We start from the raw sequence: 15,553 nt of genomic DNA on the forward strand, positions 1-15,553 counted from the left end.
AAATTAATTTTTATTTATTTATACTTATAAAGTGAACATCTGACTATTGTTTCATCTGACTGATTCATAATTTGTGTCACTTTTGGATTTGAAACACAGTTAAATGCTGCTGCATTGATAATACTCTCCTTGATTCAGGATTCATGGGTCATGCCCCATACATATATGAAATTGTAACAAGCTCTTCGCTGAAAGATGAAGATGATGATCAGTTGTTTTATACTAAAGTTTATCTTGATGAAGATCTTAGGGTAAATATAATTTCATATAAGTTATTTGATCTTTCAAAAATTCAGGAACCAGGGATAAAGAGAATAAATATTGAATGTGTATGATGGTCAATTAATAATTAGTATGTTTTAGTATACAGTGAATTCTTGCAAAATGTGGGAGCTACGTCATAAACACATTGCATCTACTTCAGAATCACATTCTATAAAGTAAATTTTCTATTGGAAAAATGTGTTTGGTTAAATTCAGAATTAGGAAGTATGTGCAATTTAAACAAATGTAAATATTTTTGCAATTAAAAGAAAAAAAAATGAAACAAATGTTAATTGAAAAGATTTTTATTATTGCTTTATAAGTATGTGATAAAATTACTTTTTCTTTAAAGCTGCTAATTTTTGCTTCGATTAACGACTAATGCAACTCATAAAAAGTTTTGTGGTAAGAAGCTTAGAATTTTTCAATGCCTTTCATAAAGAGTTTTATGTATTCTTTATTTATTATATTTATTATTGTTATTCTTTATCTCCACTGTAAAATCAGATAGTTTTTGTGTCTTTCTTTTAACACTTAGTTTAACTTAATTAATAGTTAGTAAATTAAAGGCACTTTATCTTCTTGCTTCTCACTGCTTTCAGTTTTTGCTGATGTAATGTAATTTTTACTATTTCTTTAGTTTTGTAAACAGTCAATGTAAATCCATTATAAATGCTAATAACTTCTAGTTAGAGCTGATGCCAGGGAGTATTCAGTGTCGATGAATGAATTTTGAACCACATATAAATGAAATTCTAGCATTGGGCAAAATTAAATAGAAGCAACATAACCCATATATGCAAATCACATTCTGAAAATTTGCCTTTGGCAAGGGTTTACTGTAATTTATTTCAGAAGGATTTTGTTAATCTTTTCTGAAAAATGCCAGTTTTATGCATATGCATTGTAAATTAATAAAGCAAAAATTCCCATTTTGAGCTTGGTTTCTGCTTGGTTCATGCAGCTCAAATATTAAATTCAGTATTGTAGATTAAATTTACTGACTTAAAATTGCATTATCATATATATTTCCTTCAAATTGTTTTCACGCACAGCTTTGAAATTGAAGTAAATTTATCATCAGTTTAAGCAAATCCATCTTAAAGATTTAAAGTTTCAGGTGATGAAGCACTAGTTGAGTTATCTTCAGAATCTTTAGTATGCTACATAGTTTAAAGTGTGTGAATGAAACTTCATTGTTTGGTAATTAATATATTATCTTGTTGACTGTGAAACTGTGTCATTTTTTCTTGCATTTTAGAAAAGTAAGTTTGTGGGTTGTAGAATCGCATTTGTGACTGCTTTGCAGTTTATTTACATCTGACCAAGATAATTAACATTCGTTGAATGGAAGATAGAGCAGCTGCATGTGCCTGTCGAAACAGTAATACAGTAGACTCCCGATTATCCGCGGAGCGAATTATCTGCGCCTTCCGCACAAAGTTTTTTTTTTTTTTTTTTTGTGTGTAAAGCAAAGAAAATAAGTGTTCACAAAGCTGAGTGAAACGTTCAATTTGCTAACATCGTGCTTATTTATGGCCAAAATATCCCAGGCCTTCTCGGAACCTTCCCCTCTGATGAGTAAGTGATTTTTTACTCACCCTTGCAGTGCCTGCTCCACAGCCCTCTCTCGTCTTATTGACACGTCCACGTCCTCCCACTCGCCATTGTTAGTTTAAGCCTGATAGTGTATGCGAACCAGTCGGAGTTAATTTCTTATCTTTTATTGTGTTCAGTGCTTGTGCTTTTTGGTTGTTTTTTTTCATTACTGATGTAAAATGTCAGGAAAATGAAAGAAGGTTGTGTTGATGATTGCGCAAAAACTAGAATTAATTTCCAAAGTAGCAAACGGCGCTACAAGGCAGCAGATGGAATTGGATTATGGAATATCGGAAACAACAGTGCGTGACATTCTAAAGCAAAAAGACAAACTGGTGAACTTTGCATCTATGTCAGACAGTGCTTCCGCACTGAAAGTGTGAAAAACTATGAAGGGTTCTACCTTTGATGAGCTAGACACGGCATTGACAGAGTGGTTAGCTCAAGTTCGAAAAGAGGGTACTCCTGTAAATAGTCCTATCATTGTGGCGAAAGCAAAAACCTTTTCTGAGTTGTTAGGCCTGAAAGAAAATTTTGTTGCGTCTTCTGGCTGGCTGACTCGTTTTAAGCAGCGACATGGAATTCGAGAAATTGGACTTCATGGGGAGAAACTTAGTGGTGACCACCAACAAGCAACCTATGATTTTCACCATGAATTTGAAGAATTTGTTTTAAAAGAAGAGCTATCTTTTGAACAAATTTACAATACCGACGAATTGGGACTTTTGTGGAAATGTCTTTCCACTTACACTTTAGCAAAGTGAAAGTAAAGCGGCGGGTCATAAAAGCAGCAAGGAAAGAATCACTATCATGTCTTGCAGTAACGCTACCAGTGGACATAAACTTAGACTTCTTGTCACTAGAAAGTTTAAAAAAATTAAAAATTAAAAAAAAAAAAAAAAAAAAAAAAAACGAGATCTTTCAAAGGCCCATTAGAAAATTTGCCCATTGATTACTTTAACCAAAAAAAAAAAAAAAAAAAAAAAAAAAAAAAAAAGGGATGGATAAACCGAAACATTTTTCAAAAATGGTTCGAAAACATTTTTGTTCTTCAAGTGCATAAACATCTTAAATCGAAAAACCTGCTTGAAAAAGCTGTGTTATTGATCGAAAACGCATCTTCTCACCCAGCAATATGCATGCTAAAGTTTTCTGATGGACAAATTTTTGCAGTTTCTCCCTCCAATTGTTACTGCACTAATCCAACCCATGGACCAAGGAGTCATTGCAACAATGAAGAGAACGTACCGAACCAAGCTGCTAATGACCAAAATTGAAGAAGGTTATGATCTGAAAGAGTTTTGGAAACACTACACAAACTTGGCAGCATCTACGATATTGCATCTGCATGGGACTCAGTGAAACTGTCAACCCTCATAAAGTCATGGAGAAAACTCATGCCTAATGTTGAAGCCAACAACAACCTAACCCTTTTGAGTTGTGAAGAAGAGAATGAAGATGTAGACACACCCACAGCAACTCTTGCCGATATGGTAAAAACAGTTCCGGGTGGTGAGAACGTTGATGCTGAAAACATTAACGAGTTGTTGGAGTGTGACGTCAGCGAACCTGGCTTCGAGTGCTTGACAGATGATGAAATTGTGAAGAAAGCAAGAGGAGAGACCGAGAATGAAGGACAGCGAAGTGAAGGCGAAGAAGAGCCCACTGTGCAGATGCGGAAGACTCACAAAGGGGCTTTGTAATAAGTCGACGGACTGCTTAGCTATTTGGAAGAACAAGATGACTTGGAGTTGGCTGAGAAACTTATGCTACGAAAAATGCAATCTCGGATCAAGAGAAAATGCTTCCAAAGCAAAAAGCATTCACAAATGACTGATTTCTTCAAAAATGTGTAGTTTTACAGTTATGCTTTTGTAATTACATAATACATTACAGTATTAAAACAGTACATACGTATTAATTTTTCTGTGTATCCTTGATGCCTCTTGTAAGTATGCAAAGCACTTTTCTGTTCTATAAACATTTCCTGCTGTTTATTTTACGTTTTATTGTATATAAGACGATTTTTCAAAGTTGGAATGACTGTTTTCTCTTTTGCTATACCCGTTTTTAGCTTTTTTTTTTTTGGATTATCCATGATTTTTGTTGTCCGCGGCGGCCGTGCCACCCAATTCCGCGGATAATCGGGACATGTACTGTACATTGGAACAATCATCTGTGGGAGGTTTGTACTCATAGTGTTCTAATCAGATCTTCTAGTAAAATAGGAGGGCCAAACAAAATCGTGGAAACTGTCGAAATCCTTTATATGAAGTGCAAACACTAATCGGTTCATATACTTCTGCAGCTGTGGCTGTTTGGTGAATTATGCAGAGAGACTCATGAATATTTTATTGCAAAAGTTGCAGGTAAAATTGAATTTTAATGTAATATTTGCATGTTTAGAATTTTGCAGGAACCATTGGTGGAATTTTGAGCGGGATCTGTGCCAACATTCATAGATCGGCGGTAACCAACTTTCACTGTCACTGGGATAATATGTAACACATTAACTTTCAACATTTGTCAAAGAATAGATTAACCCATTAACCGCCAAAACTAAAAGGAATATTTCTTTTCTCATGAAAATAATAACAAATATTAAATTAAGCATTTATAACATAAATTTACATTGAAAATAAAAAAATGCTCTTACCTGTGGAAAAAGTGAGTGTTGCGTTCGCGCAACGTCAGCGGAATAAGACTACAGATGTTTAGTGAGTAGGATTGTAGTCGTGTGATGTTTCTTTTGAGTGGAGCACAGGATTACTTTTTAGCTTATGTATATTATAAATCTACAAATCACTTTACTTGTAATTAATTTAATATTAAAATATACATTGTATTTCTTTTACAAATACAGATTATTTCATTTGAAAGATTCAAGCATGAAAAGCTTGATTACAATTATGATGTAAAGCTACATTACATACTTTGCATCTATAAACAGTCTGGCTATGGTACTCTTTACAACAAAGTCTTTTGTAATCAACGAACTTTACGATAAAATGTCTACCATCTCCATGCAATAGTTTTTGAATGCTGAATTTACTAGGTCTTTCTGTTGCTGATCTATTTCTGCATCTGAAATCTAAAAAAGACTTTATATTTCTAGTAGTAAGTAAAAAGTGGTGATATTTAGTAAGTTTAGATACGGTCTCACCTCATATAATTTATCAGTATTGTCAATTTGACGACTTCAAATGCAAATTCTGCTTCATATTCGTGTACTGCAAACATGATATCAATTCTTGTACAACAGGAACAGAAATGTCCTTATCAAAAAATACATTTTTCTTGAGGTAAATAATGATATCCTGTAAGCAATAATATTCCAGTAAATCTTTTTATATAGGCTTTGCAATAAATTCTGGGCTTTATTTATTTATTTATTTATTTTTGAGCCTTTATATTTGTCTCTTCAACGAGAAGAGAGTAAATATCTAAACAAAAAAAAAAAAAAAAATCGAAAATCTGTGCACTAGTTTTACCTTGTGTTTTGTCTTTTATAATTTCTCTTCTATCTCTTTCTTCATGTTCTTCCTGAGACATAACTAACAGTTCCTTTTTTATCCACTTCAGGATTTCAGTCTTCTGCTTTTTAAACCTTTTAGTATGACTTTAACGGCTTTTAGAAGGCTGAAACTTACTTCTTACGTGAATTTCAACTTCCCCAGCAGTATCATTTGGTAAAATATCATTATTATTATTTAAAATATTGCTATTCCTTTCTTCTTCATCACTAGCCTCTGCAATTTCTGGGGGAACAACAACAATATCAGTTTCATTCTGGTCATTATTAACATTATCATCATCTGTTTCTTCATCAAAAAATCTTTGAAGGGCTTCTTGTAATGTAAGATACCTCGTTCTAGACATTTTTAAACAACCAGAACATGAATCAGAACATCCAAAGGAATGAGTGAAAAAGAAGATTGACTACTTGTTTCCTGCTGATGTTGCCTCAACGCAACACCTGTTTTCTCTCCCTTCCCAACACAAATATAAACATCTGACTGATGTAATGTTCTGATAAATGGTGACCTTGACTAAAAATAGATCACTCATTAAGACTGTGATTCTTTAAATATTTTCAGCAAAAATACCCAGTCAAAAATTTTGCTTAAATTTTGCTGAAAGTATGAGGTTAATTATTATAAACAAAATGATTGTTGAAGGCAAATATTTTTTTACAGAAATAATCTTCATAATATTCCCTACACAAAATCATCTGCTGGTATAAAATATCTTAGGTAGTTATATTTATATACGCATTTATGACCGTTGCATCAACACAACACCAGCGCTAATGGGTTAAGCTTGTAAATATGAGATACCTGGTATTTATTGCTAATATTTTAAGTGAATGTTTCAGTAATAACAAATAATTCAGTTAAAAACATTAACAAATAAAAATTCATTTTCTGTCATAGTTTGTGTTAGGTATTTGAATGATAATTTTGAACTTTGCAGAAAAAGTGGGGTATGAAGTTAGATCATAAAGCTGAAATCTTCCAAAACTTAAATGGTGCTGTTGGTAAGACTTTTTTCAATGCTTTTTAAACACTGTGTGTGTGTGTGTGTTTGTTTTTTTTTTTTTTAAAACTTCCCAGTTCTCTAATAAAATTTTATTTTACAGGTGCTTGATTATTAATTAACTTTTCTGTATCTTTTTTAACAGGAGATGTTGAACTGCGATTCTCAGATACTGATAGTTATTTACACAATACTGCCTATGGTACAAATCCTCTTGTAGTTCATGGCAATGGAGCTAGCAAAGTATGTATACTTCAGTACTCTTTAGACCATTGTTACTACATTGAACATTACTGGATGATCAGTTATCACAGTTTTTATAAATTAATTTTATATCAACAGGTTGCATTAAATTCCTTAGGAAACTATTTGGCAAAATCGTGGACACCAAAGCAAGGCTGTTTTAGTTGTTATGAAGATACCATTTCACTAGAAAAGTTTAAGGTTTGTGTATTTGAGAAGATATCTTTCTTTTAACTCGGCACTCATTGCATTTTAGTAATTTTGCTTATTCTCGTTAATATTATATTTTTTACTGGACTACTTTAAATGCTCTTATAATGTAGGATTTCAAATACAGCAATGATTTAAATACTTTAATATTTATTTTCCTTGATTTAAAATTTATTTTGTTTTAAATATCTGTAAATAACATGCTAGAGGTAACCAATTAAATACAAGTTTATTTTAATTGTTTTTCATTTCTTTTTATTTCAGTTGTTGATTAATATTCTATTTTTGTTTCAGTTTATTCTACATGTTGCATAATATTTTCATATTCCTTCTGTGAAATTAACTGTGTATTAAAAGTCTATACAGTCAAAAGTCGTTAATTCGGACACCAATAATCCGGAATGATCTATAATCCGGACCTCAAAGCTACAAACTTTCTGCGCATGCGTCGCGTTAACGCATGCGCGTAAGACCTTTACCGCTGCCAATTTGAGTGTGTGCGTGCGCAAAATACGTTTACAAATGCGCATTTAATGTATAACGGACGGGATAAGCTAAGCTAAAATTATCTAATTATCTATTTCAGTTAATGTTGCAGATTGTGTTGTTCCTTAATCTTCGAATTGGATCCGGATTATTATTTTTTGCAGACCGTTAGAGCAATTTTATAAAAGTAAGCTTGAACTTTCGATTATGTCAAATAGAATTCCCGATATATATTTACTAATATGTAAAGAATATACAAAGCGAAAGTATCTTTCGGAGTCCATTAAACAAAAAGTGGAATTGCTGCAAAAAATGGATAAAGGCATATTTTTTGTTTATCTAAACTTTGTTTATCTTTAACGCGGGGGCGGCATGCAATGAATTGGAAGTTGATTTGTCAGCACTATCCTTATCTTAAGGGCAGATGTTTTTATTTTATTTGGCTTATAATTGCTTACTCAATGTAGTATTTCATCTCGATGTACTCCGTCTTTGATATGATTTAAATCAAATGCCTCGTCATTATAATTCGCTTCCGATAGCGAAGAAAGTGACATATAGGTTATTGAAAACGAAAAAATTTTGATTGACAAATTAGTCGGTATTCTCGACACAGCAATTATAGAACTTGAACAGCAGAACTTTGTAACTGAACAAGAAATTATGTCTGTTTATAGAATTAAAGAGAATGTATTATCACATAAAAAATGAAGCAACTGAAACAACTTACATTGAAAGAAATGTTTAATAAAGTAAACAAATAAATATTAAGCTTTTTTTTTTGTAAAATTTGATACCCTTTAGATCATAATTGTTCTTTATTTCGTAAATTACGGTTTCATATTTTTAATTTTATAATTTCTGCATGCCATTTTACAAGATTTAAACTGATGATGTATAATCCGGAAAAATCGATAATCCGGAATCGCCAAAGTCGAGTCCGGATTAGCGACTTTTGACTGTACTTAAAGAAGTGGTTGCAGTACTAGTCAATTTCAATATTTTATTCTCACTGACAAATTTTTTACGCCAACATACATAAAGTAGTGCAATAGTTCACTTGTTTTTGAAGAATATTTACATTTTTAAGATGTTGTGGAATGAAAGCAGCAACAACCATCTAGTTAGGGAGAGAAGCTGATAACTAGTGCAGTGTATCTAAGATCAGATTCCAGTTCAGAATGATTTGGTTTTGGTTTAATCCCTCTTGGTGTTGTTACAAATTCTGTTTTTCCAAATTAGAAATTACTAATTGGCTGAAGTGTCATGTTAAGTCTGCTCTATTACCTGTATGTAAGACTCATTTGACAGCAATTGGTTTTAAAATGAGACAGTTTAGAGAAGTTTATTATCAGCAATAACTATTATTAAGACAGAAAGGGAAATTACTGAAATTAAAGTGGGGAGTTAAGGGATTATTACAAATTAAAGTTATAATTGTGATTTATATATTTTTACCCTGCATTTATGTATGTATATTAAAAAAGAAATTGTTTTCCTTATGTTTGCTTGTTATACTAGAAATCTTAGGTGTTTTAAGTGAAGTAGTGCATATTTTAAAGGTAAAAGGATTAATTGTTTGGTTGAATTCTGTAGTGACATATTTTAAATGATAATTTTTGATGACCTATATTGAAAGTAAGCTTTTTTGTATGTACGTGATTCAATTTATATTAAACATATGTATATCCATGCAAAGAGCCTCATTTGTGTAAATAATTTCTGAGATTAATGTGATTAAAAAAGAAAAAAAGTTTGATTAAAATTTCAGTCTCTGTATTTAAAATTTTTAAAACTATAAATTCCTAAATACATTGTTTGAATAATTCAGGTATAAAATACTAATGAGATGAAATATGAAACTCATTCCTTTCATCTGGCAAAATTTTGCTAAATTTGCCAGATGAAATGTAGTGAATTAATCAGTGTAGTGAATGTAGAAGTGAATATTTTTATATCAAATACTACAGCTGATTTTAAGCAGTTTAAATTATTTATTTATTGGCTTGGGTAATTATTCAAAAAATTGTACTAGGGATCATAAATTTTGCCTTTTCAGTTTAGATTCTTAAAAATGAACTTGCTAAATTTTTTACTTTTATTTTGTTAAAAAATATTTTGTCTTTTAGCATTTGCTCTAGAGTAATTTTTGAAAAAAAAAAAAAAAAAAAATCCTAATCTGTGTAATGAATTTATAAGAAAATGACATGATTATTTTTCTGTTATATTAGCTGAGAAAGTGTTTTACTCACGCTGACACACACATCGTATCTCCCCAGGTGATGAGAGTGTTTCTAAAGGAATATCTTATTATTCTATTTTTTTATCTTTTTCCTTTTTACTTCCTTGTACGAAGTAAAAAGGGAGTATTGTAATCGCGAAAAGTTTCAAGCAGCATGTTTCAATGAAAAGATCTATTGACTGCTTTCGAATGCAATTTAACGATGTATTTGCGTGATATCTGTACGTAAGGACAGAATAAAAGACTCTTTTCCTCCAAAAAAATTATAAAACAGCTTTAAAATGAATTCTGAAGAGAATTTTTCATGGCGTCTGTACAAACGTACGTATCTGGCATAACTCAAAAACGAGTAGCCTCAGAATGTTGAAATTTTGTATATAGGACTACTATAACATGTAGATGTGCACCTCGTATTTTGGTTGCAATCGACCGCACCAAACGTATATAAATATATTTATATATGTATCCACTCTGTTACCCGGCTCAGTGATCTCAGTTTCTTTACTCTTATATGTTTGTAAATTGTACATTTATTGCTTTAAAAATGATTGAATTATGTTGTTTTTATCTTCCGGTTAAGGTTTTTATGCCTTTAGTAAATCTGTATGCAATATTTTTAGGATTATCAACAATTTTAAAGTTGTTTAAGTGCCCCTAAGCCTTTTTTTTATGGTGGCCATTGAATGTTTATATTTGAAACAGCAGACTAGTGGATTTGTTGCCAATCTAGAGAAAGTTAGCTTCACAACAATAAAGATAATGCCTTCATTTATTATTGCCAATTGAATCATGCTTAATCCTTTCTGGAATTTTTTCGAGGAAATAAGCGTTTAAGATTTACTTCGTAATTTTTAATATAAATATTTTGAGTTTTTATGTATTTTTGCCTTCTCACGAAGTGAGAACTGAATTAATTGAATAAGAAATACTCAATTGCCTGTGAAAAACTGTTTCTTTTTTGTTTTATTTGCTTAATTTCTTTTATACATCATTCTAGCTTTATTATTTATTATAGTATTTGAATAGAACATGTAGCAACGATTAGATAATTCTATTCTTTAAATGATATAAATTTTGTGCATTATGAATTATAATATGAATGAAATATAATACTGTTAAGTGAATCTAGCGCCAGAATGTCGCTATGGTAAACAAATAGAGTGAATTTTAAAGAATGCATTTATTCTGTTGTGGTTTATGCGCTGTCAGCTAAGTAGATTTAATTCAATCCAATAAGTTTAAATGAAATGCAAGCAAAAATGCGTATAATTTAATATTCGGTACAAGGAAGTCATGTGGTGTACTCATCAGGTTTTTTATTTTTAAAATTTATTATTTGCATAAGTTTTCATGTTCATAAAAATTAACAGACTGACCATTTACACATTTTGTCCCTCAAAATTTTATTTATAATTTTTGTTTTTTGAGAAGGTTTAAAATTTAAAAAACTTTTTCATTGATAAGCATATATATTTGTAAATAACAGACTCCATTAAAATTAATTGTTATAATATACTCTTTTGTTTAAAACTCGTTAAAATAGGCAATATTTTCCTTTTCTTACAATATTTTTTTTATTTGGTTTTATTAGTTATCAGTTTATTTGTGCAGATGATTGCTAAACAAAATGAAGAAATATTTAAAAATTCTCATTTTTTAAGTAAAGAAATATTTAGTTTCATTTAGTTTTCAGCAGAAAGTATTCATATTACCTAATATTGTGCTAGTAATTATATTATTTAGAATGCCAGCAATTCTGAAACAGAGTTAAACTTAATTCATTCTTATTTTTAATTATATGTATTAGGAAAATAATTTTCACTTTCTGTTAACTTTAGGTGAAACAGAAGCCTCATGTCATTCTTGCAATTTTCATAGAACATCCAACTCCATTTATTACAGAGTTTTTTGAACGAATTTTATTACTTGATTATCCAAAGGAAAGGATGGATCTTTTTGTGCATTGTGGAGTAAGTTGATTTTCCAGATTTTTGTGTTTTGCTCTTTTTATTTTATGTTTGATCTTATCGTAAATACTTCATAGCAGATTTTTCATAAATGTCATAATTGATTTATACTTTATAAATTTTAGAAAACCTCATGTTTTGAATGAAAATATTGAAAAATGATGTTTTTATAAAGAAATGAAAGAAATCTTTAGAATTTTGGAGAGCTTTTGGGTGCTTTGCTACATAAACATACTTTAAAACCATGTTGTTTTGTGCTGATAGAAATCTGGGCCAATTAACTAAGGTTTCAGAAACATCTTAAACTATTGTTTTAACTGTATTTGGAGTTTTATGTTTTTCTGTATCTTTCAATTTTTACTTCCTTGTACAAAGTAAAAAGGAAGTGTTGTAATCGCGAAAAGTTTCAGGCATCATATTTCAAATGAAAATATTGAAAAATGATGTTTTTATAAAGAAATGAAAGAAATCTTTAGAATTTTGGAGAGCTTTTGTGTGCTTTGTTACATAAACATACTTTAAAACCATGTTGTTTTGTGCTGATAGTAATCTGGGCCAAATAACTAAGATTTCAGAAACATCTTAAACTATTGTTTTAACTGTATTTGGAGTTTTATGTTTTTCTGTATCTTTCAATTTTTACTTCCTTGTACAAAGTAAAAAGGAAGTGTTGCAATCGCGAAAAGTTTCAGGCATGATATTTCAACGAAAATATCCATTTTCATCACTATCGAATGCAATTTAACGATGTTTTTTGTGTGACATCTGTACATAAGGACAGAATAAAGGACTTTCGCCCCTTCCCCCCAAAAAAATTATAAAACTGATGTAAAATGAATTTTGAAGAGAATTTTTTGTGGCATCTGTGCATATGTACCCTGCTCAAAAAAAAAAAAAAAATGGGACAGTCCTATATCTCCCGATCTACTGGGCCGATTGACAAAATTCAAACTGCGTTCTTCATGTCTCGAAAGCGCGACTTAGGATTTATATTAGATTTATATATAGCACTATTCTAACATAGGTATTTTGACATAAAATCGGACTTTTTCTGAAATAACATACCAATTTTTTTACATATTTCGATTCTACGACTCAAATTACGCCTAAATATGAAATTTTGTAAATTTTGGAGCAAACTTTAAGGAGAAATTCACAAATTTATGTTCGCACTATTTTGTCAGTTTGCGCCAAGAATAGTTCACTTGGCGAACTTCTTAATATATGGCAACCTAGTTTCCTTTCCAGTGAGAGGAAAAAAAGTCACCATCGTTCCTTTTTTCCAAATAATATTCTTTATATTGTATTTTAATTATAACTTATTATTTTAAGTAATTTTTTCTTTTTCGAATTTCATTTTAATTGTTTAAGATGCATGGTTTTTTCCGAATAACTGTTTTAAAAATTTCTATTTACTATTCCAACTGCGTAAGTAAAGGTGCAGCGTTTATTTTTTTTTCAAATAGTTTTCTTTATATATATTTTTGTCATAGTTATTATTTTAGGTAATTTTTAAATTCTTATACTTTTATTTTAATTGTTTGTGTTGCATTGTCTCTTCAGATAATTGTTTTAAAATTTTCTATTTATTCCTTCGAACTGAGCATTTTAAATAAATTTTCCAGAATTTGATTTTATTTATTTGAATTGCGTTTCTTTCGGAGGAATACTTTGTAACCCAGATTACGATGCGTTTGAAAACTGCATATATTAAAAGAGAAAATACAGTAAAGTATAGTTAACATGCCTTTCAATGTTCCGTTCAGAAAATATATATATAAATAAGAGAGATGTATAACCGACATTTTAACTTAGGAGGACTTGCATACACTGCTTTAAACAGTTTTATCATTGTGCCCATTGTTTTACACAATTTTATCCTACATTTGGTTTCTTAACTGTTATTCATATTTTAGTCAAATATTTTATTTTTGAAATCGTAAGAATCAAATATCATAAGATTAAAAAGTTTTAAATTAAAAAAAAATACAAATACTGAATTTTACCCCAAAATTTATTTTTTCTTCTCTTTTTCTTCAGGCATTCTACTTTATTCTTGCTGTTTTTCTTTAGGCATTTCGCAAGTATATTAAAAAGCATCCAACTTTTCGAAATATCTTGATATTTCTGACAATCATGTTAAATAAAGTTATCGCCTTCCATTTCATAAAGGCCCACAAACGGCCGAGTGGTAAAGTCGCTGAACACTGGTAGTTGACTCCGGGGTTCAAATCCCAGTGAACAGGCTGGTTGCATGGGTGTTTTCGTGGATTTTCTCATGTGTACCGTGTATGCCAGCTGGGTTTCCTTTGAAAGTTCTTCACAAAGGCATCCTTCCTTTTAGGCAAATAACCCTGCTTTGACGTAACTTAATAATCCAATTCAATCCATTTCATCAATATTTGGTCAGAGCCTTTATCAGTCTTTAGAGGCTAAACATTTTGAAGGTATGAGATGAAAGAGGTTTCATCAAGAGATTTTGGTTTATTTAATTACGACAAAGCACACTAGGGCTATCTGCCTAAGGGGAGGGATGCCTTCGTGGAGGACTTTCTAAGGAAAACTGGCTCGCATACACGTTACATATGGGGAAAAGCACGAAAATGCCTATGCAGCCAGCCCGTTCGCGGAATTTGAACCTCGAACCGAACTACCAGAGTTCAGCAACTTTACCGCTCGGCCGCTGATTCATCAAGAGGGGAAAAAAACGCCTTTAGGTGACATTCACATACAATACTGGATAAACTCCTGAATCTTCAAATAATTGGACTGAGAAAATCATGGGATTCTTCATTTATGGTATGATATGATGTTCTATAACGTAATTTAAATTTATACAACCATATAGTCTAAAACCAGTCGCTCTTCACTTTAATCTGCAATGATATCGTTTTTGTCTTTTCTGATAACACAAGCTCAATTGATGGTATTTGCTGGTGTATACGCTTAAGTGTTTTCTCTTTGAACTCCTAAATTCTTTGAAGTAACCTGAAAGTATATTCAAAAGTGTCCAACTTTTTGAAACATCTTGGTATGTCTAAGAGCCAAATTTTCCCTGCAAATTTTTGCTTGCTTTTCTCCCTAATTTTCTTCTTTCCTTCTACAGTTATTCTAAGTGCTCACACAAGAAAATTAAGATTTTTCGATTGCTAGATTTTCATAAATTTTGCATTCTTGTCAATTTTTTAAAATATCAATTGCATCAACTGTGTTTCGGCTGAAGACAGCTTTTCATTTTCTAGACATTTTAACTATAAACAAAGTATAGAGCAAAGTCCAAAGGATAAATATTTTAATTAAAAGATTTTTTGCTAAATGACAAAGAAATAAAACAGTCCAGCAGTGTTTATTCTTCACCACCGAGTGACCCGATTCTTATATCGACTGAAACAATCTAAATCATATTAAAGATCATGTTTTTTTATACAATCTATAACGTGAGGGAAAAATTAGCTTCTTAAAACATTTTTTATAAGAAGATTAATATAAAAGATTATATTTATATATATATTTTTAAAGCTGGGACTTGAACCAAACGGTCAAACTTTTAAAATTTAATTTACATGGTGGTTATAATTAAAGTTCCGATTTGAAATGGTCATAAAAGGAAAACTACCGGACCAAATGTTATCAAACTTGGGAATCGTGTAAAGGAGGTTATGGAAATTTATTTTCCGCGGAAAAAAAAAAAAAAAGTTCAAAAACTCACCACCAGGGGGAAAATGGTGCTATATACAATATTGTTAAATGAAATAAGACATGAAAACATCTGTTTAAAATGCGCTTAATATTTTCCGAAACGGGTTACAAAGCAGGTTCAATGTAGCGTTTAGCATTTTCCGAAAGTAAGTTAAATCCTGTTACTGCATTCTCGACAGCAGCTCTTAGCATATCAGGAGGAATGTTACGGACATGTCAGTGTATCACATTTTTCATTTCTGCCAAATTGTTTAGATTATCACCATAAACAGTGCTTTTGAGATAACCCCATAGCCAAGAGTCACAG

At 30.9% G+C, this 15,553-nt stretch overlaps 1 protein-coding gene across 6 annotated transcripts in view; it reads left to right on the forward strand.

Moving 5' to 3' along the window:
• The window catches only part of LOC118196474 (multifunctional procollagen lysine hydroxylase and glycosyltransferase LH3-like), a 118,210-nt gene that overhangs the window by 20,558 nt on the left and 82,099 nt on the right, over positions 1-15,553 (forward strand). For 4 of the 6 annotated variants that reach the window (XM_085813631.1, XM_085813632.1, XM_085813634.1 and 1 more), the window contains 5 exons: positions 139-251; positions 6,337-6,400; positions 6,545-6,642; positions 6,742-6,843; positions 11,419-11,550. In XM_085813631.1, coding sequence (XP_085669757.1) covers positions 139-251; positions 6,337-6,400; positions 6,545-6,642; positions 6,742-6,843; positions 11,419-11,550 — 509 coding nt within the window. Of the gene's footprint in view, positions 1-99; positions 252-6,336; positions 6,401-6,544; positions 6,643-6,741; positions 6,844-11,418; positions 11,551-15,553 lie in introns of all 6 variants that reach the window. The other 2 variants (XM_085813630.1, XM_085813633.1) reach the window with 1 other exon arrangement.

Source organism: Stegodyphus dumicola, chromosome 3, assembly GCF_044657685.1.
Source record: "Stegodyphus dumicola isolate Sdum_Otavi_A_Nest chromosome 3, ASM4465768v1".
NCBI lineage: Eukaryota > Metazoa > Arthropoda > Arachnida > Araneae > Eresidae > Stegodyphus > Stegodyphus dumicola.